Source organism: Podarcis bocagei, assembly GCF_964188305.1.
Source record: "Podarcis bocagei genome assembly, chromosome: 5".
NCBI lineage: Eukaryota > Metazoa > Chordata > Lepidosauria > Squamata > Lacertidae > Podarcis > Podarcis bocagei.
The window spans coordinates 33,365,636-33,389,583 of NC_138129.1; the positions used below are offsets into that span (position 1 = coordinate 33,365,636).

At 39.3% G+C, this 23,948-nt stretch overlaps 1 protein-coding gene across 2 annotated transcripts in view; it reads right to left on the minus strand.

Moving 5' to 3' along the window:
- KDM5B (lysine demethylase 5B) overlaps positions 1-23,948 on the minus strand; it is a 51,001-nt gene that overhangs the window by 10,944 nt on the left and 16,109 nt on the right. Inside the window, exons 5-19 of one of the 2 annotated variants that reach the window (XM_081194655.1) lie at positions 22,043-22,099; positions 19,512-19,646; positions 18,126-18,228; positions 17,544-17,653; positions 16,296-16,454; positions 14,910-15,029; positions 13,526-13,684; positions 11,458-11,639; positions 11,075-11,237; positions 9,239-9,358; positions 8,389-8,583; positions 6,542-6,723; positions 4,400-4,524; positions 2,593-2,743; positions 410-524 (exon numbers count right to left, since the gene is read on the minus strand). In XM_081194655.1, the coding sequence (XP_081050781.1) occupies positions 410-524; positions 2,593-2,743; positions 4,400-4,524; positions 6,542-6,723; positions 8,389-8,583; positions 9,239-9,358; positions 11,075-11,237; positions 11,458-11,639; positions 13,526-13,684; positions 14,910-15,029; positions 16,296-16,454; positions 17,544-17,653; positions 18,126-18,228; positions 19,512-19,646; positions 22,043-22,099 (2,076 nt within the window). The remainder of the gene's footprint in view (positions 1-409; positions 525-2,592; positions 2,744-4,399; positions 4,525-6,541; positions 6,724-8,388; positions 8,584-9,238; positions 9,359-11,074; positions 11,238-11,457; positions 11,640-13,525; positions 13,685-14,909; positions 15,030-16,295; positions 16,455-17,543; positions 17,654-18,125; positions 18,229-19,511; positions 19,647-22,042; positions 22,100-23,948) is intronic. The other variant, XM_081194656.1, reaches the window with a different exon arrangement.

Below are 23,948 nucleotides of genomic sequence, written 5' to 3' on the forward strand. Positions count from 1 at the left end.
AGGGGGGAGACCAGGAGCTCACCAAGACAGTAGCTAAGTTCCTCTATTTGATTTTTTGTTGCCGAAGTATGCTACAGGATCCTGCCCTTGCTGGAAACCCACAGATATGAGGCAGATTGCTCACCTCCTTCCCCTTTGGCAGGTGACTGTGCTGTTGGGGTGGTGACGAGATCGTATTGGCTTATCTATTCTAAATGTATTCTGAATGTTCTTATGTGATGCCAATAAAGGTTACTTGACTTGACTGTTTTGATTGCCCGAACCCTGCCCAACAAGCTTAACTACGGTTTGTTTAGTCCCAATAAGTTGTTGGCTCTAGTGGCATTTGTTTCTCTATCCAAATTCTTGGAACATTCAGAAATCAGAGTCTGTTTTCTTAATATTTATTATCTGGAGCACTCTAATTTACCTTCAGCAATGTTGTTTGGCTGATGACACATGGCAAAGCATAGAGCTGCCTAACAAATAAACGGAGTTCATTCACAGTCAGCTGATTTTGAGATTTTCCTCCTCCAGACCGATACCTGCAATCACACAGACATAATTACAACATGCTTCCAATTATTTGCATAATCAGAAATTATTTTTTAAAAGGGATTTCTGCCCCACTATTCAATGAAATTCCTACAACAGATGGAATTTTGTTGCAACTGATACTTTTTCACCTGCTATTTAAACTTCATATAAGCTAGGGGTGGGGAACAGCATGTGGTCAACACCAAGTAAAGTGTGAATGTGCTAATTTTACTCTTCTGAGAGAATAATGAGGCCAACACAAGTTTCATACAAAATGGCAAATCTTAAAGGAGCAGAAGAAAATGGTCTAATTTTTTTTACAAACACACTGCAACACATGAACATTAGAAGAACCCTGCTGGATCAGACCAAAAGTCTATTAGTCCAGAATCCTGTTTCCCACTGTGGCCAACCCAATGTCTATGGGTAGCCCACAAGGATGACATCATGGGGAAAGTTCTCAGCCACTGTTACCACACAATTATTAATATTTAGAGGCATGCCACCCTTGGAACCTGCAGACAGCATGCAGCCATGAGTAGTAGCCACTGCTATTGTCTATGAATCTGCCTAATCTCCTTAAAAAGCTAAACTGATGGCCACCCGCAGATCCTGCACTAGTGAATTCCAGGGTTTAGCTCTATGAAGTACTCCCTTTTATCTGTCTTGAACCTCCCATCATTTAGCTTCATTGGATGACATCACTCCACTTTCTGTACACTAGGGGTGGAGAACATCCAGTTTGCAGGCCAAACCTGGTCCACTACTGAGTCAAAACTGGTGTGCAATGCCATTTTCTCTAAACCACGTCCAACCGCCCATCAGCTGACATCACTGGTGATGTTTTATTTAGTGCCAATGTGTGTTACTTTACAATTACATGCACTGAGCTGTATTTCCCATTTTAATGCCCAGTTAGGAGACATATCTTTTATTTTTACTACCTTGAATAATTTGGTGTCACTGTTGGCCATCTTACTGCTTACCATGCTCATTCCAATTGTCTACCGCCACACCAAACATAAATTCCTCATTCAAAAACTGAGAAGCTGCCACTGTTACTGAAAGAACTGGTGCACTCAAAATACATTAAGTGTAAAAATAGAAAACTTGAGTGCTTTTGAAAGAAAGTATTTTCTTCAGCACCATGTGATGCTTGCCTCTGTGTCTTTTCCCACTCCTGTTTTGCTCCTTCTAATCTCCTCTGGTGTTTACCATTGCTAAAAGAAGCCTAAGAAAGTTACACTCTGTTCCTGCCAACACCCCTCCCCTCAAGATATGGGAGATTGCCACCAAGGTTCCTTTGATGATGCAGGAGTGTCTGCAGCCATTTCCTATTAATTAGGTCAATGTGGCTATCTGAGAACAGCAGAATGAACAAACAATTACTTCACTGTGTTATTTGCTGCAAACATGCACTCCTCCCAAAGGGAAATTGAACATTGCTCAGCTCTTATAGCTTCAGGTAATGCCCATCACCAACGCGGGTGGCGCTGTGGGTTCAACCACAGAGCCTAGAACTTGCCAATCAGAAGGTCGGCGGTTCGAATCCCCGCAACGGGGTGAGCTCCTGTCACTCGGTCCCTGCTCCTGCCAACCTAGCAGTTCGAAAGCACGTCAAAGTGCAAGTAGATAAATAGGTACCGCTCCGGCGGGAAGATAAAACGGCGTTTCCGTCTGCTGCTCTGGTTCGCCAGAAGCGGCTTAGTCATGCTGGCCACATGACCCGGAAGCTGTACACCGGCTCTCTTGGCCAATAAAGCGAGATGAGCACCACAACCTCAGAGTCGGTCACGACTGGACCTAATGGTCAGGGGTCCCTTTACCTTTAATGCCCACCATCATAGTAACTGATGATGCCAAGCATAGATATGCATGTTTCTATTCACATTTAACCTCAATAAAAATGTAGGTAATTTAGCTATTTTCAGCACTTTATGCTGTAGGGTTGTATTCAGCATTTTTAGAAGCAAAAAATGTTTAAACACTCACAATAATTTAAAGACATGAAGCAAGTTTTCCTAATAAACCCCCTGGGAATTTGAAATCAAGCTACAAAACACATATTAAACATACCTAGTTTGCCGTTTGCCATTAAGAAGCTGTTGTGCAACTGAGGCACATTTCTCTGCATCCTGAGTAACTAAACGAAGGTGTCGCAGCAAATCATTGTCTGGAAACTTCCTCGTTTCAGATTCTTCAATTAAAGCTTTGAAATTCATGAGACCTTTGCGAGAACCAAAATTTTTGGTCATTAGAATAGTAAAGTGCACTAATTTGGGTCTGCACTTTTATAGTAAACCATTCTACTTTCTTATTTATTTATTTATTTATTTATTTTAAATACTGCAAAATATATCCCATATTTTCCCATCTATAAGATGCCCCCATGTATAAGACCCCCCCTATTTTGGGGGACTCAGATTTATAAGACGCCTCCTAATTTTTGACATTATCTTTTAGGAGAAGACCTAGTCTTATACACGGCAAAATACAGTATATCAAAGCAGCTTACAGCAATAAAATATAAAACTGTACAATAAAAACCATATAAAAAAGTATAAAACAGAGATTAATTAAACACTGTGGAAGAATGTATTCTTAGTTGCCTACATGGCCTGGTGAATCTCTATTAGCAGAGTATTCCACAGGATTGGGCCTTTGATAGTTGTAAAATGAGCCTTCATTAACTTGGGGAACGACCAATGGCATTCCTGCAGTTGATTTCAGTGACTGAGCTGGGGGAAAAGGGTTCAGGAGAGCTCTGGGGTACCCTGGACCTAAGTTGTTCCGGGCTTGAACCTGGCTTGGTAACAGATGAGGTTGCTCATCTTCAACCTATACAGAACTAGGCTGCAGTCATATGTACACTTAGTGGAAAGTAGGTATCACTGAACTTAGTGGAATTTCTGGGAACATGTGATAAATAACAGCCTGATAATATTAAACTGGGGGGGGCACTAGGGGCACATTGGAAGATGGCTGACAATAACATCTCTCCGGCCCACACGAGGTAATTAAGAGGCTGTTATGGGAGTATGCAGCCTCCCTTGTTGCCCCAGGGATATGGGGAACACTGCCCTTGCCTGCTGTGCCCATAAATCACCCCCAGATTCGAAACAAAGTGGTGAGGGCACTAGTGGTGAAAGTGGTGAGGGCACCATTGGATCCGTCAGCTAACTGACCTAAGCAGGATGTTTAAGGACTGTGTGGAAATGAACTTTAACCAAAAGTATGTTTTATGGAGATTGAGTAAAGAATAAGAGCTTTTGGAGTGACGCAGCAATAAAAACAGTCGCCATCTTGCCAGGCTTTGTCGAAGGATTTACAACCAGGAGGAGGAATGGATTTGTTTTCGGACTGCATTCCTGGCAAACCTCCTCAGAGGTTGGGAGAAAGGCGACAGACTTGTGAAGATTAACGACAGTAAGACTGTTTTTATTTATGGAAGTGATGATATACGGAAACCGTCTGAATATGGTTCTTGAATGAATAAAAATATCCACACAGGATTACAACTTGTTTTAAACCGCTTTGGAGAGCATCAGAGGTCACAAAGCGAAAGGAAAAATATATGAGAATAACAAGAGGAGATGTGGAAAACAATAAGGACTGGACAGTATTGTGAACATCATATGGACAGATTTGTGGACATTAAAGCAGCAGCAGGAAGATGATTGGATCCCCTTCGGAACTTGAAATATGGGTACCCCCAACAAAAATTTAAAATTCGGCTTTGTAATTTGGAATTTATGTAATTTGGTTTGATTTGATGTGATTGGTCGGTTAATAAAAATTATTTTTAAAAAAGATTATATCAAACTAATAACAACATTTGACAATATGTAGTCATAGCACAAAACAAAAAGGCAAAGATACATACTTTTTTTATTATTAACTTTTGCCTCCAAAGCTTCATTTACATTAGAAGCCCATTCATTGTAGGATTCAGCCCGCAGCTTAAGTGCATTCATCATTGGATAGAGTTCATCTAATGTGTAACGATATCTGGAAATAGTACAGAATTTCAATAAAGACTTGCAAATTTGAAATTCTAAGTGAAGCATTTTGGCATGTACTATTCTACTACAATCTGCACAGTATGCCGAATTGTTAGGGAGACTGTAGCCACTGCCAAAGGTAGCAGCCCCACTTCTCCCCTTTCTAACAGATAAGAAACAAAAATGAATGATGCAATGTCACTGTTTTTTAAAGCTTCCCCACCTCCACAGCCAGAATTCAATAATGTGAACTGGGGATCACTGAGCCTGTGATGCAGTTACATCATATTGACACATTTTTATTTACTATTTGTTGGGTGAGGAAAAGGAAAGGAGAAAAGATGTGGGGGTAACACATTCTGTCAATTCCCTATGGGGTAGGACAAGTTTTAAAGTGCAGGAAGACAGGGAACTGAGCTTGCCTGTACAGTTTCCCCCATCTATCCTTCTCCCATCAAGAGTTACTTCTGACCACAGAAGTGGTCCAAAGGTCCAGACAGCTGTGGAGAAGTGATTCCAAAAACAATGGGATGGGGAGGGATTTGCTTTCACCTTTGCCCTCCCTGTGGAACACCCTCCCATCAGATGTCAATGAGATAAAGAACCATACAACTTTTAGAAGACATCTGAAGGCAGCCCTGTAGCAGGAATTTTTTAAATGTCTGACATTCTACTACGTTTTAATATGTACTATAAGTTACCCAGAGTGGCTGGGGAAACCCAGGCAGATGGGGGGGTATAAATAATAAAATTATTATTATTCCATGCAAATGAGATTATGCCCATTTGCCTTCAGTAGCAAGTAAAGCTCTGCTGGATGAAGTACAATGGCCTCTGGTCTATTTTTTGGGAACTCTGCTACGTGTTTAAGTTTTTTCCTCCTCCGGAGATGACGCATCATTCTACTCTTTAAATTTCTCCTCAACCCCTGCTTTAGAAGGAAAGGATAACAGGTAAATCAAATGGCAGGGCTGTGTGTGTGTGTGTGTGTGTGTGTGTGTGTGTGTGTGGTGTGGTGTGTCTGTATGTATGTATACACACACACACACACACACCTGAAGTGTGATAACCGCAGCAACAGGTCTGCAGCACAACCATGTCTATATAACACGCCCACCCCCAATAACCTACACAGTGGCAAACAGCAGCATGGAAACACTTCCTGGTAGTTTGCAGCTGCTTTTCAGAGATACAGTATTTTAGAGCAATAAGGATGGGGAAAACTTAGGAAGGAAGTCATAAAATCAACTACAGAGAAAAGGTGTACATAACTTAAGTCACATAAGCTAGACCAAGCATATCATTTTTTCAATCCAACAACTACTTCCAAAATAATGTACAGTGGTGCCCCGCAAGACGAATGCCTCGCAAGACGGAAAACTCGCTAGACGAAAGAGTTTTCCGTTTTGGAGGTGCTTCGCAAAACGAATCCCCTTTGGGCTTGCTTCGCAAAACGAAAATGTCTTGCGAGTTCCTGCGGTTTTTTCCCCTCCCCCCTTTTTCTAAGCCGCTAAGCCGCTTATCAGCTGATCCGATAAGCTGATAAGCCGCTAAAAGCCGCTAATAGCGCTAATCCGTCAATGGGCTTGCTTTGCAAGACGAAAAAACCGCTAGACGAAGAGAATCACAGAACGGATTCTTTTCGTCTTGCGAGGCACCACTGTATTACAATATTAGGGTATTTATTAGCTAAACACTGAGGGGGGAACAAATCCAAAAGATACATTGCCTGTCCCCAAATGAAACTGAAAATGCAAAGAATTCACCTAGAACTACCCCAGAAAAAGCTATGCTTCTGTAACTTCCCTCCCTCCTATATACAACTATGATCTGTTGCTGTTTATTTAAAAATCTAACCTATTACAGGCTGTGATAATAAACCAAACAAAATTTGTTGTTTAAGCTTCTAAGATGCAATATTTTATTACACACAATATTCAGCAAAAGCAGGAAAAAGAAATGCAATTATACTTTAAGAGAAACATTTCTATTCCTCGGAATAGATTTTGCAAACAAAATCTTACCCCATTTTGTATTTATAAGCGGGACATGTGCAGAGGTCCTCTACATGATACAGGCATGCCAATAAGTCAGGATTACAAGAACAGTAGACTGCAGACATGTAACAAGTGGTTTTACACTTTATGCACTGTCGTTCATCATCGGGCAATATTTCCAAATTCACTCTCTCTAAATCAGTAACCCCCTGTAATAATCAACAGTCATTCACTTCATAGGACAGTAAAAACAAAACAATTCATGGATGTAAGTAAATTTCAAGAATGGCAACGTACCATCCTGAGAGATTCAGGCATAGCTACTTTCCATAAAAATAAACTGATTCACTGCATGTAAACTGTACATTTATGAGTAAATTACCCCATCATGTAGATTAAAATTATCAACAATTATCATTTTTTAGAATTAAGCATTTTAAATAGTGAAGTTAAACAGCTAAGACATTAATTACCTTACCAAAGTTAGTAAACTAACAATAAAACTTTTCAAAAAAATAAATGTTACCTGCATTAACGACCAAACATTCCGATTGTTTTTTCTAATACGGACTATTCATGAGGCAGCTACCATGCAAGGAATAGAAGTAGGAATCTCTCTCCTTGCTAGTTGAGAGTACAGGACATAGAAATTTAGGAAGCTGCCTTATGCAGAGTCAGAACATTGATCCATCTACCTCATTACTGGCTGGCATGTTTGAGAGAAGGGACATTCCCTGCCATACCTAGAGATGCTGAAATTGAACCTGGAAGCAGGGCCAAACAGAGAGGGACCTAAGAGGGCCATTTGCCCCGAGGACTCAAGTTCAAAGGAAGCCTCAAATTTAATTCAACACTTGTTATTTTGGGGAAATTTGTTAAGTTTCACAACTTGTTTTTATATACATTGGACCAGATTGCGACACACCCTCCCAGCTTAGAAATGCAAATTTAAACAAATGGATGATTTGCTAAAAGACACCATTTTTGTTTAACTGATATGGATTTCTGTCATATGCTTAATATCAATTGCCATATTACATGAAAGTACCATTTTACCTCAGTAATTTATGCATTTCCACAGGAAAAGGGTAGAAAAGCCTAAATTTTAAAAAAATCAAAATATGTCTATTTTTTTGTTGTGGTTCCTTATTTTGTTTTTGTTTGTTGTCATATTTCATAGTTATTATGGCTGGGGCAGTGGAGCCGTTAGGGCAACCAGGGCTTAAAACACCAAGTGCTTTTTAACACCCCCAAAAAATCGCAAAGGCACATTTTTTCCAGTTCCATATATCCTTCCACAACCAATTTAAACTCTGAGAGAAGTGTGTATTCTCCAGGAGGACCTTCTCCAGCTCCTGTTCACTGGCCTAAATTCTGAGAGAAGTGTGTATTCTCCAGGAGGAACTTCTCCAGCTCCTGTTCACTGGCCTATCAACTCTCTGCACAACTCAGTCACTCAGTCCAAAAGTACTCCTATGGCCAGGAGGTCTCATCCATCTGAGCAGTGTTTTTAACCCTTTATCTCCCAAGTCCCACTCCACTCAATATTCAACACCACTTTACGTATTGAAGTGAATAACTTGGGAGGAAAAAAAAATTCCCCATAGCTTGGAAGTTCATGGGGGCCCTTGTATGGCACCTTTAACACTAGCGGTTTCAGGCTGCAATCTTGTACATACTTATCAGAGAGAAATTCCCATGGAGTGGATCTCAGAAGTAAGCCACCACTGGCTAGGGGGCCTCAAAAGTTGTAAGTGGCCCAGGGCTCTGAGATGGCCTGCTCAGAGAGACCTGCAAGCAAAGTAGGTGGCTACCACTGAGCTGCTCGCTTTGAGACAATTTCACTGCTAATCGCTTAACTTCATAAAACATACCAGTTTACACACAGCCTCCCGTAAAGCCTTTTCATCTTCAATCATAATAGCCATGTCTTTCTCAACAGTAGATGCTACTACTACATCAAGAGTCTCTGCTTTGGCAGCCATTCTGCATATCATTTCATCATGAGAAAACACACAATAGCGGTTTAATAAGCGATAGTGCTCCACACATTGACGTCCCAATGGCAACTAGAAGAAAAAATACAATAAATGGATTTTCTTAACGTTCTCAGGAGAGGTGAAGCTGTATAAAGCAACAGGTTCTTGCCAATACATCACTGGCCAAAATATTAAATTAATGCAGTCCACTTGATCCAGAATAAACAAGGTAAGCACAGCCCATTCTAGGACCCTGTACAAATAAATATTTAAAACGATTCTCTGCAGAAAGGAATTCAATGCTAATTAAGATTGTACAGTGCTATGTACAAAACTGAAGCATAACCAGAAACTTGACAGCACACTTCCAGCTGAAATGTTTCAATCATTCACACAATTTGAAATACATCGGCAGAGATATATCCATTTTACTTCAGTGGATTGGAAGATCTCGGCAGTCAAGAATGCTATATGCACAATGAAGCCCTTCTACAAAATTTTGAACCAGAAACAAAATGTATAACATTCGTTTGCTTCTTATGGTGAGATGATGACAAGGTGTCCAAAGAATACAGCAGGATCTTTTAAAACCAGATTTCATATTCTAAAAAAAGAATAAAATTCATACTAACCACACTGTGATCCAACTCACAGAAGTGTTTTGAAGGTAAAAGGAAACAATGGCCACACCTTCAAATTTCAGAATATGCTTTCCAACAAGATGGCAATAAAATGGAAAACTTACCCAGTCAACAGTGCAAAAATTAACAGCTTCAGCAAAGTTGAAACCTTGATTAAAGCCACTATGATAGGCTCTTGGAAACGTAATCACAAATTCACCAGCACACTGGTTGGTACGGTAAATCTATGGCAAAGCAAAGCAAACCAGAAAATGCTGAAGTTGAAAATTTAGAATTTTTAGGAATCTTTTAAAAAGCCATCTAGATCAGACCAAGCATCCATTTGGATTCTAACCATAGTTAATCAGTTGCATCCAAGAAACCCATAAATGTGGTGTAAAGGGAGAAACAACCCTCCATGTTCTTTGTCCCCACCATCTGGTATCCAGGAGTATGGACTGCTTCTGTACATTTACGTATCAAATCTATTTGGTGCTGACAGAAATATCCTGCGAGTTTGTCCAAGCCTTTCTTTCAAGCTATCTAGGATGACAGCCATCATCATCATCAGAAAGAAGTCACTGCTGTTCGCAAAGTGGGACAGCTCTCGAAACCCATGGATACTGAGGGGTTCAATTATCCAGGCGACTCAGCCTCTAACTCTAATACACTCCCTGTCACATTATGTTGGCAAACATAAAGGGGCTAAATATTAAGGAAGCTATTCAACTAAGCTTTTACTCAGCGCAGAGCCACTGAAATTAATGAACATGACTAGCCCAGAGCTAGTCATTGCAACAGGTTTGCTCTTTTTTATTTAAACATGTTTATTAAAGTTTTGTAATAGTACAAAGAGAACGTTCAATTAACTAATCAATGTCTCTGCTATGAGTAACACCAAGATGGACACAACCTGTTTCACCCAGCCTACAACCTGTTTTCCAGTGACAGCATGCTACTGGTGCTGCACAAGATGATGCAAATTAAATGGGATGCGTAATGCTGTGGAGCTGCTTTTGTGGCGAAAACATCAATGCAACTCTCAAATGTGATCAGGAGAGTTTGGTGCTTTAGCTATTTTATATTGTTTTGATTTATCTTTTGTATATTTCTTTTGTACTACTATGTCATTCACTGCTTTGGGGGGTTTTGAGACAAAAAGTGGCATGTAAACAACCCGTAACTCCACATCTTTTGGCACCAGGCCAAGACTCCTCGGCATTTTATTGTAAAATGTTTTCTCTTGCTACTTGAAGAGTTTTGTTAGCTCCCTATTGTAATGGTTATCTTACTGTTGCAGCAGGGGAAGGGGGATTTCAATAGCTCATAATTGGTTTATAATCACTGTTATAAGGATGCTTCCATCTTCACATTAAGTCAGACCACTGGTCCATCTAGCTCAGTATTATCCACACAGATGTTTTGTTGCATAGAATGTTTATATCTTACTTCTGCAAGTCACCTTTAAAGCTTTGTAGTATTGGGAGAAGGAGAGGGAGAGGAGAAGAAAAACTAATAATAACTCTTTCCGTTTATATTTTGCATTCTGATGTAACTTTCCACCTTTATTCCTTTATAGGAATTACTCCAAAATAGTGCCCTTGAAGAAAAATCATGACATCATTTTACAGTCACAGAATTCCTACCTGGAGACTAATTTGCACAAAAAGCAAGCAAAGTGTAACAAAGGAATTAATAATCTTCCACTGTGGAATTGTGCTCATTTTTTGTGCACAATAGGAGCTTGGAACAGCAAACAAAAATTGGTTTTGATAGTTTCAAATTAATTATTGAGAAGCAAGGACAGTATTGCTCTTTCTATAGCTATACCTCATGAAACATCACAACTATTAGTGTTTGCAAAAAAGCTTGAAGTTTGTCAGGTACTACAAAACAACTGCTTAAGCTATGAACTTTGCACTAGAAGGGGTAGGGGTGAAAACAAAAGCTCAATGACATACAGGCACACCATGGGACATTAATGTATTGGGATTCATAATTGTAACCAGCTGGTGTAAAAGGTCTGGCTGAGATTCAAATAGCTCAGGAGCCAACTTCTTCATTACATCTTCCAGTTGCTCAGCTGCATATCCTGGGGCTCCATACCATGTTTTAGGCTCCCCCCTGCAAACATAAAAAAGCAGTTAAACTACAATAATCAACCATTTGCAGGTTTTAGGATCATAAATATGTCCTATAAGTGGGGAGACAATTTAGGTATGCAGAGATACAAATACATAGATATTAATGTTAAAAGGAAAGGAAACAAAATAATTTAGTCTGGTGACCTATATATATCAGGTTGCACAAACATATCTATATGTTCCATTCCCTATAAACTCACCAGTGCAGATAGTTGATGGAATAGCTCCAGTGATCCTCAATATGCCAGCAAAATGAAGAAAAGCACATCCCTACATATAGCCAAGGCAACTTCATTCCACATATATCTGCAGTGATGTGAGCAAGTACAGACTGTTCCATCACAGGCATATTGTTCAAATTCCATCCACTATCAAGATACTCCTGAAAGCAAAGCAAATGGGAGAGTCCACAGGTTTAACACAAACCACATTTAAAAAGCAGTTTTCTATTTGAGGAGGACATTTTTCTAATTTGATAACTTTAAAAAATGCCATAGAATATTGCATGGGTACTTTACCACCCGAAGTCTAGCTATTGCTTTAACATTAGCTTTTCCAGTAAAATAAATTTATATTCCTATTAAGTTCTTATTGCACTTGTGTCCTAATACATGTATTACAGATCACCTGGGCTGCTTGGAAGTAGGATGTCTTAGCATTGCTGAGGTATAATTCTCAGCTGTAAAATAAAATAAAAATAATGGTTCCATACTGCAGTTAATTCTGTTGCTTCATTTCCATTAGCATCCAGGAATGCCCACCCGTATGCTGAAGGGCCAAATGAAGATGGGTACATGTGGATGTCCACACACAACTGTAATTTTACAGAACTTATGAAGAGAAGGGGATGCAAGAAGGGTTCATCCAGGAGCAGGGAATTTGTGGTTCTCTGGACTCCAACTCCCATAATCCCAGGCCACTAGCCATACTGACTGAGGCTGATGGGAATCCGATAACATCAGGAGAGCCACAGGTTTTCCCACCCTGGATTACTCCTTCCTCTCACATTTCCTTGATGTGCTGAACATCAGAACAGTAAAATATCTCTCAGTGCAGATGGCATGGATTTCCCCCTGCCTTTTCTAACTCACATGAAGCTGCAGAAATCAGAAAGCAACAAGAGATCCTGCTGCTTTCCATCACAGCCCAGTGCAAGAGAGAGCGAGATCTTCTCTTCTCAGCCTTGAAAAGCAGCAGGACCTCTCACTGATTTCAAGAAACAAACAAATAATATTATTATTTATACCCTGCCCATCTGACTGGGTTTCCCCAGTCACTCTGGGTGGCTCCCAACAGAATATTAAAAACACGATAAAACATTAAACATTAAAAACTTCTATAAACAGGGCTGCCTTCAGATGTCTTCTAAAAGTCAGATAGTTGTTTATTTCCTTGACATCTGATGGGAGGGTGTTCCACTAACTCCAGTGCCATATGAATCAGAGAAAGGAGGGGGATTTCATAGTGTCTTTGAATCATTTGCAAAAGGTATTTCACTGTTCTGCAAACCTCCCCAGCTTTATGCCACACAAAGTCCTCTTCCTTCAAATTGGAGTCTAAGGGCAGGGGGTCGGGTGGAATTATGACAGTAATTCTATTCCAGTGCAACAAGGAAGGGTGGGTGGGAAACCTGGGCTAGAAATGTAATGAAGGGAGGTATGGGACTGTAGGACAAAGGTGATGTACACCAGCCAGGGCTACAATGGTCTTCTGATTCCCTCCCCTTGCAATAGTTGGAATTTATGTGCTCCAAAAAGGAATGAGAGACAAACAAGACAAAGCCAAAACAACAATCATTTGATGGCCAAGTCATCTGGATGATTTGTTAAAAAAATAGTATGTGAACAAAAGATTGTGATTTTGGACTAAATAGCTAGTTTAAAAGCTTCCATGGTTGAAATAAGCATAGAAACTCTGAGCAGCTAAGTAATTGGCTTCAAATTATTCCCATCTGGGATATTTTTGGCTTATTTTACCACACTGGAAAGGAAGTGCTTGATCTGGGGGAGCATATTGTTGTTCCAGAATCTCATTCACGTCACGTCTAAAATGATAGCAAAGTGCTTTCCTCCCTCCTCTTGGAGAATCAGCAAGATGGCCATTTTGGAACCGAAAAATACCATAACCACCACCTAATTCACAAGCAGAGAAACCGCCAAAAGGCTGAGGCCAGTCCGAGTTGCTCATTTCTTACTTTGAATCCATGAAATTTTATATATGTTTCTAAACAGCCTACATGCCAAATATAAGTTAATAATCAAATCTTACCTCTTCTTCTGGTTTTAATTTGATTTTCCCACCTCTCACAGGAAACCCACTGCCAAACTCCTTTGAAGCAATATCAGCACCATATTCCACTGTAACATCCTCTTCAATTGTGCTAACAAGACGCCAAAACTCTTTCTCAACCAATTCTGTAGGAACCATCTGAACAAGAGGCAGGTAAAAGTTACTCACTAACAAAAAATAAAACAGCAGCATGTTATAAATATAAAGGGCCGAAACGGAATTGTGAGGTGGTGAGGGTTAAGTGTTACTATCCCTAACACAGAATGCCATTCCCTATCAAAAAACAGGGGGAATGTAGCAGGTATGCTGCAAATACAAGTAGGAGAGGCCACGATGAAACCAGACAAAGAGAGCTGGAAAGGAACTAGAAGTGCACCTTAGTGGTGAAAACCATGAAAACGAAGGAAAATACCACTTTCATACTTTCCCTGGACCAGTTGAAGTGCCACATAGAAAGAAACTTGGGGGTCCTTGCATGAATAGAGACATGCCAATGAGAAAGATGAGATGGACCAGTGGATGATTCAGGTATCTCAGGTTAATAGTTAAAATATTTTAGGTTGGGGAAATCCTATTCCTAGGGTCATAGATTTAACAGTCTCTAATGGGCATCAGTAAGAATTATACATGAAATGACCAGTGATACTTGCATGCAACATTTTGCAGGGGTCAGTACTTGCTTTCTGTTACTACAAACACATGCAGTTTTAGGGAGTCAGTAAAAAAAAATTATTATTTACACTGGTACTGTTAGAAGATATTGTACTCCACAACTCAGTGTTAAACCCTTTTAACAAATGCATTAAATCAGAATAAATGCTAGAGGAAACATTAGAAAAGGTGACAAGACAAGTTTGTCAGGTAGTAACTAATACCAAAGGACTTAGCTGATGGGCGGTATGGAAGTGTCATGGCAAATAAATAAGTACCAAGCAGGATATAAATCCTTTCTGGGGCCGTCAAGTTGTTAAAGTAGCCACCTGTTCATTAAAATGTAAGTTACACTGAACTCCTTTAAAATGCCAGAATAGCAGTGGGAGAGGGAGGCAAGAATCTTTCAACACCTTAACTCCTTCCCTGGGTTCTGCCCAGAGTGTCAATTCTGAATCTTCAACTTTATCACGTAAAAAACCAAATGGGAAACAGCTGCCATTCTGTCTTATAAAAAGTCACATTGCCACCCACTTTATATGGATGAGATAGAAACCCTACTGCCAGTGTTTAGTTTCCCATTCCAAATTCAAAACTAAATTCTCCATTTTTGTTTTCTAGATACCAACACAATAGTTTCCCCCAAATGCAAATTTTAATAAACCCCATAATGAAACCCAAGTTAACAGACTCATTAGAAGTGTGAACATACATGCACTGGCATATTGAAATAATCTGACTTGAAGGCATCTGCCATTTCTCCAAATGTGCGAAGTGTGTAGTCTCTTGCTGCCTGTTCAAAACCAAATGCTTCTTGTGGTTTATTACACTCCTGTGTAATTAAAATACAGCACTGAATTAACAAAGAGAAAACATACCATACATAAAGCAAGTATTTTTTTTAAACAAACAACAAAATGGACTTCATCCAAGATGGACTAGCATGGATCCATTTTTACAGGTTGACAAAAGGAATTGCAGGTTACACTACAAGGATAAACAAGGAGTAGAGAAATGTAGATGGTGCTCTTCAAAAGCCCCACCACCTTTTTCTCAAAATGAGTACAAACCATTGGGGAGAATGCTCATTGGCAGTTTGGGGGACAGAGGGCTGACAGTGGGAGCTTCCCATCAATCCTGGGTCACAGGGTTCAATCACTCACATCTAATTATCTAAACCAAAGGTCCCTGTGAGGCATGTATTAAAAACTAACCATAACTGGATGGAGTGCAGCAGTGTACATTTACCATAGTGGTAAAACAAAACATCTGAGTAAGAGAAGATGTCAAGCATGCACATGTTCTGTACCCTTCCGACAACATAAAAGAGTGTGGCCGGGGTGTGTGTGGAGAGAATGAGGCTGGACCGGGACACAGAGCAACTGACTTTAAAAGTTAATTAGTAGAAGGCCACTTTTAACATCCCAGACCCATAAATTAACCTTGGAGAGGGAACTGCCTAAAAGGTAAGTGGGAAAGCTACTGATAAGAGGAGTGAAATTAACTCCATAAATACAGGACAGTATTGGAAGGGGTTTTGTAACAAGACCCAGGCAGACACACGCTATATTAGATATGTACGGGTGCCCTATGATGAGAAGAATCTTAAATTGTCTCCAGGAGGAACAATGGAGCCACCAGAACCCTTTGTTGAATGATAAGAAGGGTCTGGGGCTCTAGGAGTATGCTGAATCTAAACAAACTCTTATACTGAATGAGTAATTGCACCATGGGGTTGGGTAGGATGAAGGTGTACAACAGTGGATTGTCTCCAGAGTAGCCTTAAGTTGCAGTCCCATCAGAAGGAGGATTACTACTTGGATTACTACTTGTGCAACATAACTCCTGCCCCCACACCTCCATACACCCTGTACAGCAGATCTGGGGAAGGCGCAAGGCACTTGCGCAGATAAAGTACCTCTGGAAACCCTTGTGTTGATGGGACATATTACTTGGATACCACTCAGTAACCTCCAAGGTAGAGGAGAAGTCAAAGAAAAACAGATTTTTGCTTAATGTATTTTAGTCTACTTGGGTGCTGACCCTTTATATTTGTGAGACCTAGGGGGGAAATATTTCACCCATATTTTATTATTACCTGAGCTAGGCATTGGGGGCATCTCCAGTCCCCCTTGGGAACATCATGAAGAGGTGGTATTAAGCAAAAGGTATGGTAACTGTCATCACAGCCATCACATAGGAGCAGACGATCCTCATCATTACCACTGCCGCACAAGAGACAAACATACAAATCCACCTGTAAAAAAAAATTGCCAAAGTGAGGGATGGGGGATTGGTCCCATCATTACCTTGCTTACTTCTATGCATGGTTCTTGGTAAGAAAACACTTGACAGATAGATATGATGTAGGCATGTCATGTGTATGCAGAAACACATTTCATTTCTTTATTCTTACAAACATCTCAAGCTAGAAGCACTGTGATCCAAACGCCCTTTGAACTGGTGAGAAGATTCATGAACTGTATGTTTGAGAAGTATAACCTACTAGCAGCACTCCACAGAAAGCTCCAAAACAGGGATTCTGGGGGAGCAGGTGTGTTGCCCCAGGACTTCACTGCTGTGACTTGATGGCACTGGGCCCAAGCCTGATAGCTGTGCCAACTCCGGACTGGTGCAACCTTCGGTCCTGGGCAGCTTGAGTGGCAGGGATGCAGAAGCATCCTGCCACTTCATTAAAACCTACTGCTGCCAGGTCAGGTTTGGATTGCACCATTAATGTCCCAATTGTTTGGAGTACGTTATCTATGAATAGATGGATAGAAAAAAAGAGTAAAGAAAACCTGGTGTGCTACCATCAAAAACACCCTTATTTTCTAATAGTTATCCCACCCTTCCATCAAGGAGCATAATGGGATGCATGAGCCACCTTATTTTATCATCTCAGCTGTGGCTGCTATAAAAAAATATGCAGTCAGTCTGTCTCCTAGAAGAGAAAAAGGATCCAGTAACAGTTACAAAGCTTCCTGCATCTCAGCTTTTCAGAAAAAGCAGCTTTCCCATTGCATAGCAAGATGGAGCACATGACACAGATATCAGATGGAATTTGCCATATGTCTACTGGACAGCTGAATGCCAAAATTGAGATCTCATTCTAAATGAATGAGGTAATTGTAGAGCCTCATTTGGATCAACTTTTTGCAAAAACATGTTACAGTTAACACATCATATTTTTTCTATATTAACCAAGAATCAAAAGTATTGCATCACTGTATTTCACAATACAACATACCAAGAAATTCTTTTTCTACTGACTACTAAGTTCAAACTACAAGCCCATAATTTTCTACAATCAGCATTAAAGGGGGCGGGGGAGAAGAGTACTCACTGCATTAAAGCTTTTCTTAGAACGTCCCTTTGGTTTTTCTCTTTCTGTTTCCCAGATGGGTTGCTTTTTTTCAACCGTTTCCCGTTTCACAAGGCCTTGAGACTCTTTATCTGATTCAGCAAAATACATTTAGAAAATATTACTCAGAAGTGTTTGAGACAAAATAGAAATGCTTTTAAAAGAGTTTAAATGGGGCTGTCACCCACTTAAAGAATCCTTAAGTGATTAAATTGTGTGAATATTTATTAATTTATTAAATCTGCAAGTCAGGTAAAAACAAAGAGAAAGAGAATAGGTTCTTCTAAGATGGTGCCTACCACCTACTTACAATTTGTTAATATTTTTTTACAGAAGTTACATTTTAAAAAACCAACAGTCTCAGCAATGTATTTGCTCTTGTTAAAGGTCAGCAAGTTCATAAATTTCAAAGCTTTATTTTAAAATAAAAGATTTTTCTTCAAAGCCACCACAATTTTGACAAATACTACATCCAAATGAATATTGGTCAAGCTATAACTTGGATGTTAAAAAGCAAATGCCTACTATTTTATTCCCCCCACCCCACCCCATTGATACACTTACCACTTTCAGGCTCAAGCTTTGGAGGCGTGGTTCCCATTCTACGTCTCAAATTGTGAGTTTTGGTTTCTGTGGCTTCCTCCAAATCAGTTTTAATATTAGTAGCCTAGAGGGGAGGGGAATTAAGCTTAATCTTTATTTATTCTTCCTTTTTGTTCAGTACAGAATTACCTGTCATGAGCTTATAATATGCAACAGTAGACCACTCCTGGAATAGTTATTTGGATGTGTTTAAATGTATAGTCTGCCCCATAACTTATTGATGGCAATAGTAAGATTATGCAAAGGTGAAAAGGAAGGAGTGCTTCTGACTCCTTCCTCAACTGCTGGCATTTGATTTTCTCTTATGGAAGCACAGTAACGACAATGCTGAGGAATGTTAGCCTGAAGTATCCAACACCTACAATTAATATTTTACTGATAAACTAGAAGAATGAAGTCCCATTCATAGACATTTTGTTCCCTACTAAAAGTAGGTAGGAGTTTCATGTGCTGATATTGCTCCTGCACAGCTGTAGGTGGATGACTAAGTCAAAGTCAAAGTCAAGGCAATTCACACAATCCAGGCTAAAGCTGCATCCTAGACTATTCAGAAAGTTTAGATTCAGCTGCTTTAAAACAGATGTGCTAATATATGATTAAAATTACAAAAAAAAACCCCACACCAATTCAGACAATTGATAAGTCACCTCGGTGGTTCTCCAGAGAACTGTAAAGCTTCAGGGATGCTACACTTAGTCTAAGACACCCAAATGGAAATTTTTCCTAAACTAGATTCTAGTAGGAATTCAAAAGAATGTTATGTTGCTTAAGGCCTTCGGTTTTCAAGGGCAACCAAAATTGTGCATGACTCATGATTTCTGGATAGTCAGCATTTCTCAGCCTCAGTTTACTCAAAAGCGGAAATTATGACATATATTCTACAGAGCTGTTGTATAGATGACTACAGAAGATTCTAAACCCTAATGTGTATAAGAAATGTTGTATGAATATAAACTGCATTACTTAAGATGTCAACAGGTTCAGACAATATGAGGAAATGCTAGTGAAATCTAGACCCTAGTTTCAAATCCTTGTTAAATGGGAACCCTGGTTATCCAGCTGCTGGTAGTGCCAACACAAGACTTCACTGTGGTTAAGGCTGAATGATTTGTTCCCACAAGGAAAGGCAGTGTGATCCTACAACCCACTCATAATCTCTTAAAGAGTATGTCTGCATCAGTCCATAAATAAAACTGTATGTGCTCCTCAGAACCATAGGCAGCGATGATGTGGAAATATTGGAATTGCTGTTTAATTTCTGGCAAGGAAACTAACTACTTATAAAGTACTTCTGTGGCTTTGAATTATGGTCATTTTAGAAATCAATACATGAAAAGTCAATCCTACCTCTGCTCTCATGCGTTTTGCTCGACGAGCAGGTGGACAAGTTTCAGACAGCTGAACAGACTGTCTTTGAGGAATATCATGTGGTTTATATTCCTTGTCCTTTGTGCCACTGGTAATATCTGGCTTCTGAAGACACTAAAAAAACAAGCAAAAGTGATTTTTTTTCCTTTCTCTGTTTTCTAACAAATATTTCACATTTTTTTTAAAAAAAAACACCAATGCAAAGTATTTTTAGTAGCTAAAATAAAAAACCATACACGATTATATTCACTACAGATGGACTGGAATGACCGATCTGTACTTTCTAAAATGGTTTAATAATGGCAAATTTATTTGAAAATAAATCTGTTACAAGTTTTGTGTTCTATACGGCATTCCAACAGTAACTGCAGAAGTAAATCTGGATCCAACAATCTGGCAGTTTTGCAGTGGTGGCGACTAATGACAGTGAACAGAAGAGATCATTTACATCCAAGTTACTCTGCATGGGACCTGCAATAGAATTCTTGACAATTTCACCATTTCTGTGGATTGCTATTGATAATAACACTTGAGTTTTCTGGGCAGCGGGAAGAAAATACCTAATCTGCTATGAATATACTGAAGTATTACTTGTTTTTTTCACCCTTCATTCCTAGAGAGAAGGATAGTGTACATTTATTCCCTACCATGCACATTTTATTGTCACAACAATGCTGTGAGATAAGGTTAAGAATAGAGTGGTGACTGGCCCAAGGTCTCCCAAGGAGTGTCATGAAAGAGAAAGGAATCTGAAATTGGGTCAGTCCTGGTACAACATTCTGACTGCAGCCCTCCAACCACTGGCTCTCAGGTAGGCACAAATCATTGAATGTTTTGCTGAAGAAGCAAAGAACACAAGTAGTTACCAAGCATAAATGTTTTACTGCTAGGGAAAAAAGAGAGCAATATTTATATTTATGTATTTATTTCACTAAAGTTATACACTGCTTAATGTAGAAAATACAGTGGTGCCCCGCAAGACGAAATTAATTCGTTCCGCAATTTTTGCCGTCTAACGAATTTTTCTTCTTGCGAAGCACGGTTTAAACGGTTTAACAAAGTCGCAAGACGTTTTCGTCTTGCGAAGCAAGCCCATAGGGAAATTCGTCTTGCGAGGCAAATCGCGAATGAAAAAACCTTTCGTCTAGCGAGTTTTTTGTCTTGCGAGGCATTCGTCTTGCGGGGCACCACTGTACACTTTTTCTCCATGCCCACTTTTTAAATAAATAAATAAATCTTGACTGCTATTCTAATGGAGGGAAAGATTAAGTCAATGTACATGTACCTGTACCTTCCCCCAGCAGGATTAGCAGCAGATTTGCAGCAGGGGGATATTAAACAGAGAGTGTTGCTTTTCCCAGTATTTAAAAAAAAGGGGGGAGAATTGCACATCTGTTTTGACACCAAGGTGCTACTGTCATAAAAAGCTAAACCTGAATTCTTTGTAAATTTAACAGACACAGTGAGAAACAGTTCTCAACCTTTTGATCATTCCTCTTCTGCCAGCTGTGCATTGAAATATGTTTCCTAGCAAATCTACAACTGAACTTACAAATCTACAATTGAACTGAAGTGTTGCCTGATCAATATGTGGTACATAGGTAAACACCACATGGTGGTAGAACAGGGATGCCCAGACAAGGAAAAGGCCAAAATGGCCTGGATGCATCTGAAAGTTCTCTCTCTGCCTGACCATGTACACCATGCCTTTTAAATAACCAGAATTTTAATCATTCACCAAACTACTTATATAAACCTCTACATGCACAAAATGGTGTTTAACTTTTTTTCCACGCAGCTTTCAAGAATCCAAAAGTTACAGAAGCACCAATAAAACAAAATTCCATAGAAGGTTGTCAATTCTCATCACAGTGCTAATTGTTCTCCTGAGGAACATTTAGACTTCAAACAAAAAGCTATGAAGATACAAGTAATAGACAGGGGAGAAGAATAATCATAGCTGCTAAAGAATCATTTTGCATACAACAACAGCACTTGCTTGAAGGGTAGAAGCTTTACATATGAAAAAATAAAATCTTAAGTAAATAATTGCAAAGGTATATAAAACAACAAATACCACAACACTCCATAATATCACAAATATATAGCTGCTTAAAAATGAATGCAAGATATTAATAAGAGGCAACTAATTTTTTATACAGCATTTGCCTCGTTCTCCCTCTCTATATTATACACTAACACACAATCACGGAATACAGGAAATACTGTCTGAGTTAGGCAATGAACACTCCACACTAAATTAAAATACAGTGAATAGGCCTGAGTCAATGGATCAAGGATAAACCAAGTTAATATAACATGCTTTTATAGAAACATTATTGAAAAGCATATAATTGAAATCCTGTGCCCAAAACACAGATTCACACAATTCCTTGATGCACTTCACAGAATATAGAACTATTTTGCACAGGTGGATATAGAGGAAGCACCTAAAACAGCTTAGAAGAGAAACGGGAAAGGATCATCATTTAAAAAAATGTTGAACATACCTTTTCCAGAACTGCATCATCCACTAAACACATCAGTTTGGAACAAATGTCTGGCGCCTATTGCAAGAGAGAGCTTGGAGAGTTACAATTCAAAGAATTGTGACCCTGTGAAGTGGGGTCACAAGTAGCTATTTGAAAGTCATTTCCTTCTAAGTGGTCCTTTTCTGAAAAGCTGCAAGTTTTCATTTCAGGAATATAAAGACACCTATACCAGGACTAGATTTTCAGTAAGTACATGGGCATTAAGACAGCCCTGTTTTAAGATGGAACAAAAAGATCCTCTTCTATAAGTTCCTATTACAATAACTATAAAAACCTGATTACACAAGGCCAAAGCAGCAGATCTTCATAAGATGGTACCATGACTATATAGCCTTTAGAACAAAACACAGACTGCCATGATTTACTGGCTTCTACTGGACAAACAATAGGAATGTATTAACAAACATAATGACAGAAACACTAAAATTGCTTTTCTGATACAAAAATCTAGTATTTTTACTTCAAAGGTTTTGTCCTTGCATCATTAGCATTTTTACAAATTAATAACCAAAACATTCAGAACTTTGAAAAAAACACACATATACATATACTTGAGAAAATATGAGTTTTATTTTTACAACCCACAATATACCATTATGGTTATTTAGTAGAAAGAAAGGAATCTACTTTCTATGAGTTAATTAAACCCTTTTAGCTCATCAGCAGCTATGTTTCAGTTGGCCTATTACAGTCCCCCCCAGAATGAGGTGGTTCTATGCATGTTGTGCAAACACAGCCACTGTAAGTAAGCTTATGACACAAAGACCATTAAGTTTAAAGGGCCTGTCATATTGCTGAATGGGATAAAATTAGTAACAACAGCTTTCTGCATGATCCTTAAATATGAAGAGATCCCTGTTATTACAGACACAGGTAGAGTTTGACGGCTATTTTGATTACTACCATACATCCATAGCCTTTACTGTGTAGGCTAACTTAGTGAATAAGCACCACAGTGCCACACAGACCTACAGATAGGTTAGTAAATATCTTAAAATACAAATTCTAAAAAAACAATACTATGGATATTTAGAATGACCTCTAATGTGCTATCAAACAGCACAACTACTATGAAGAATAAACAAAGACTAATTCAAAGTATGCTATGCTCAAGGTGGGAGGTAATGCAAGCACAGCCTTTTAATTGTGATAAAGAAACCTTGCACTAAAATGTGCAGCTTTCTTTGCAACTTCAGACTTCAGTTTAAAAGCCTATCCACCTTCTGAATTTATATCAAACCAAATAATTTCAACTTTTTTTTCTTTTTTTTTAAGGAGAAAGAAAACAAGATCAGTGTAAAAGAAAGGAAGGAAGGGTATAGAGGAGTCTGTACAGACAGGGATACAACTTCTCTCAAATTCCAAAATAAAAATGCCTTTTAGCAGACCAAACTAGTTTTAAAGCTAGTGTTACACATATAATTTGGATCTCTCTTTTTGCTCAAAATACTTCAATTATTTAGAAATTGCCAGAAGTGATCTGTAAATCTTTAAAACTCCTGTATTTGTGGGTAAGGGGGGAACCCTTTATGTTTTTCATTTGACAAGAGAGAGAGAGAGAGAGAGAGAGAGAGAGAGAGAGAGAGAGAGAGAGAGGGAGAGGTGTCTGGGAAATCAGCCTGGATCATGAAGTTCTTCCCATTCTGTTCACTTATTTATCGGATAAATTTCTACCCTGCGTTTTAGGGCTTGCAATAAACAATTTTAGAACAGAACTGACATAAAGGTAAAGGTAAAGGTACCCCTGCCCGAACGGGCCAGTCTTGACAGACTCTGGGGTTTGTGCGCCCATCTCACTCTATTGGCCGTGGGCCAGCGCTGTCCGGAGACACTTCCGGGTCACGTGGCCAGCGTGACAAAGCTG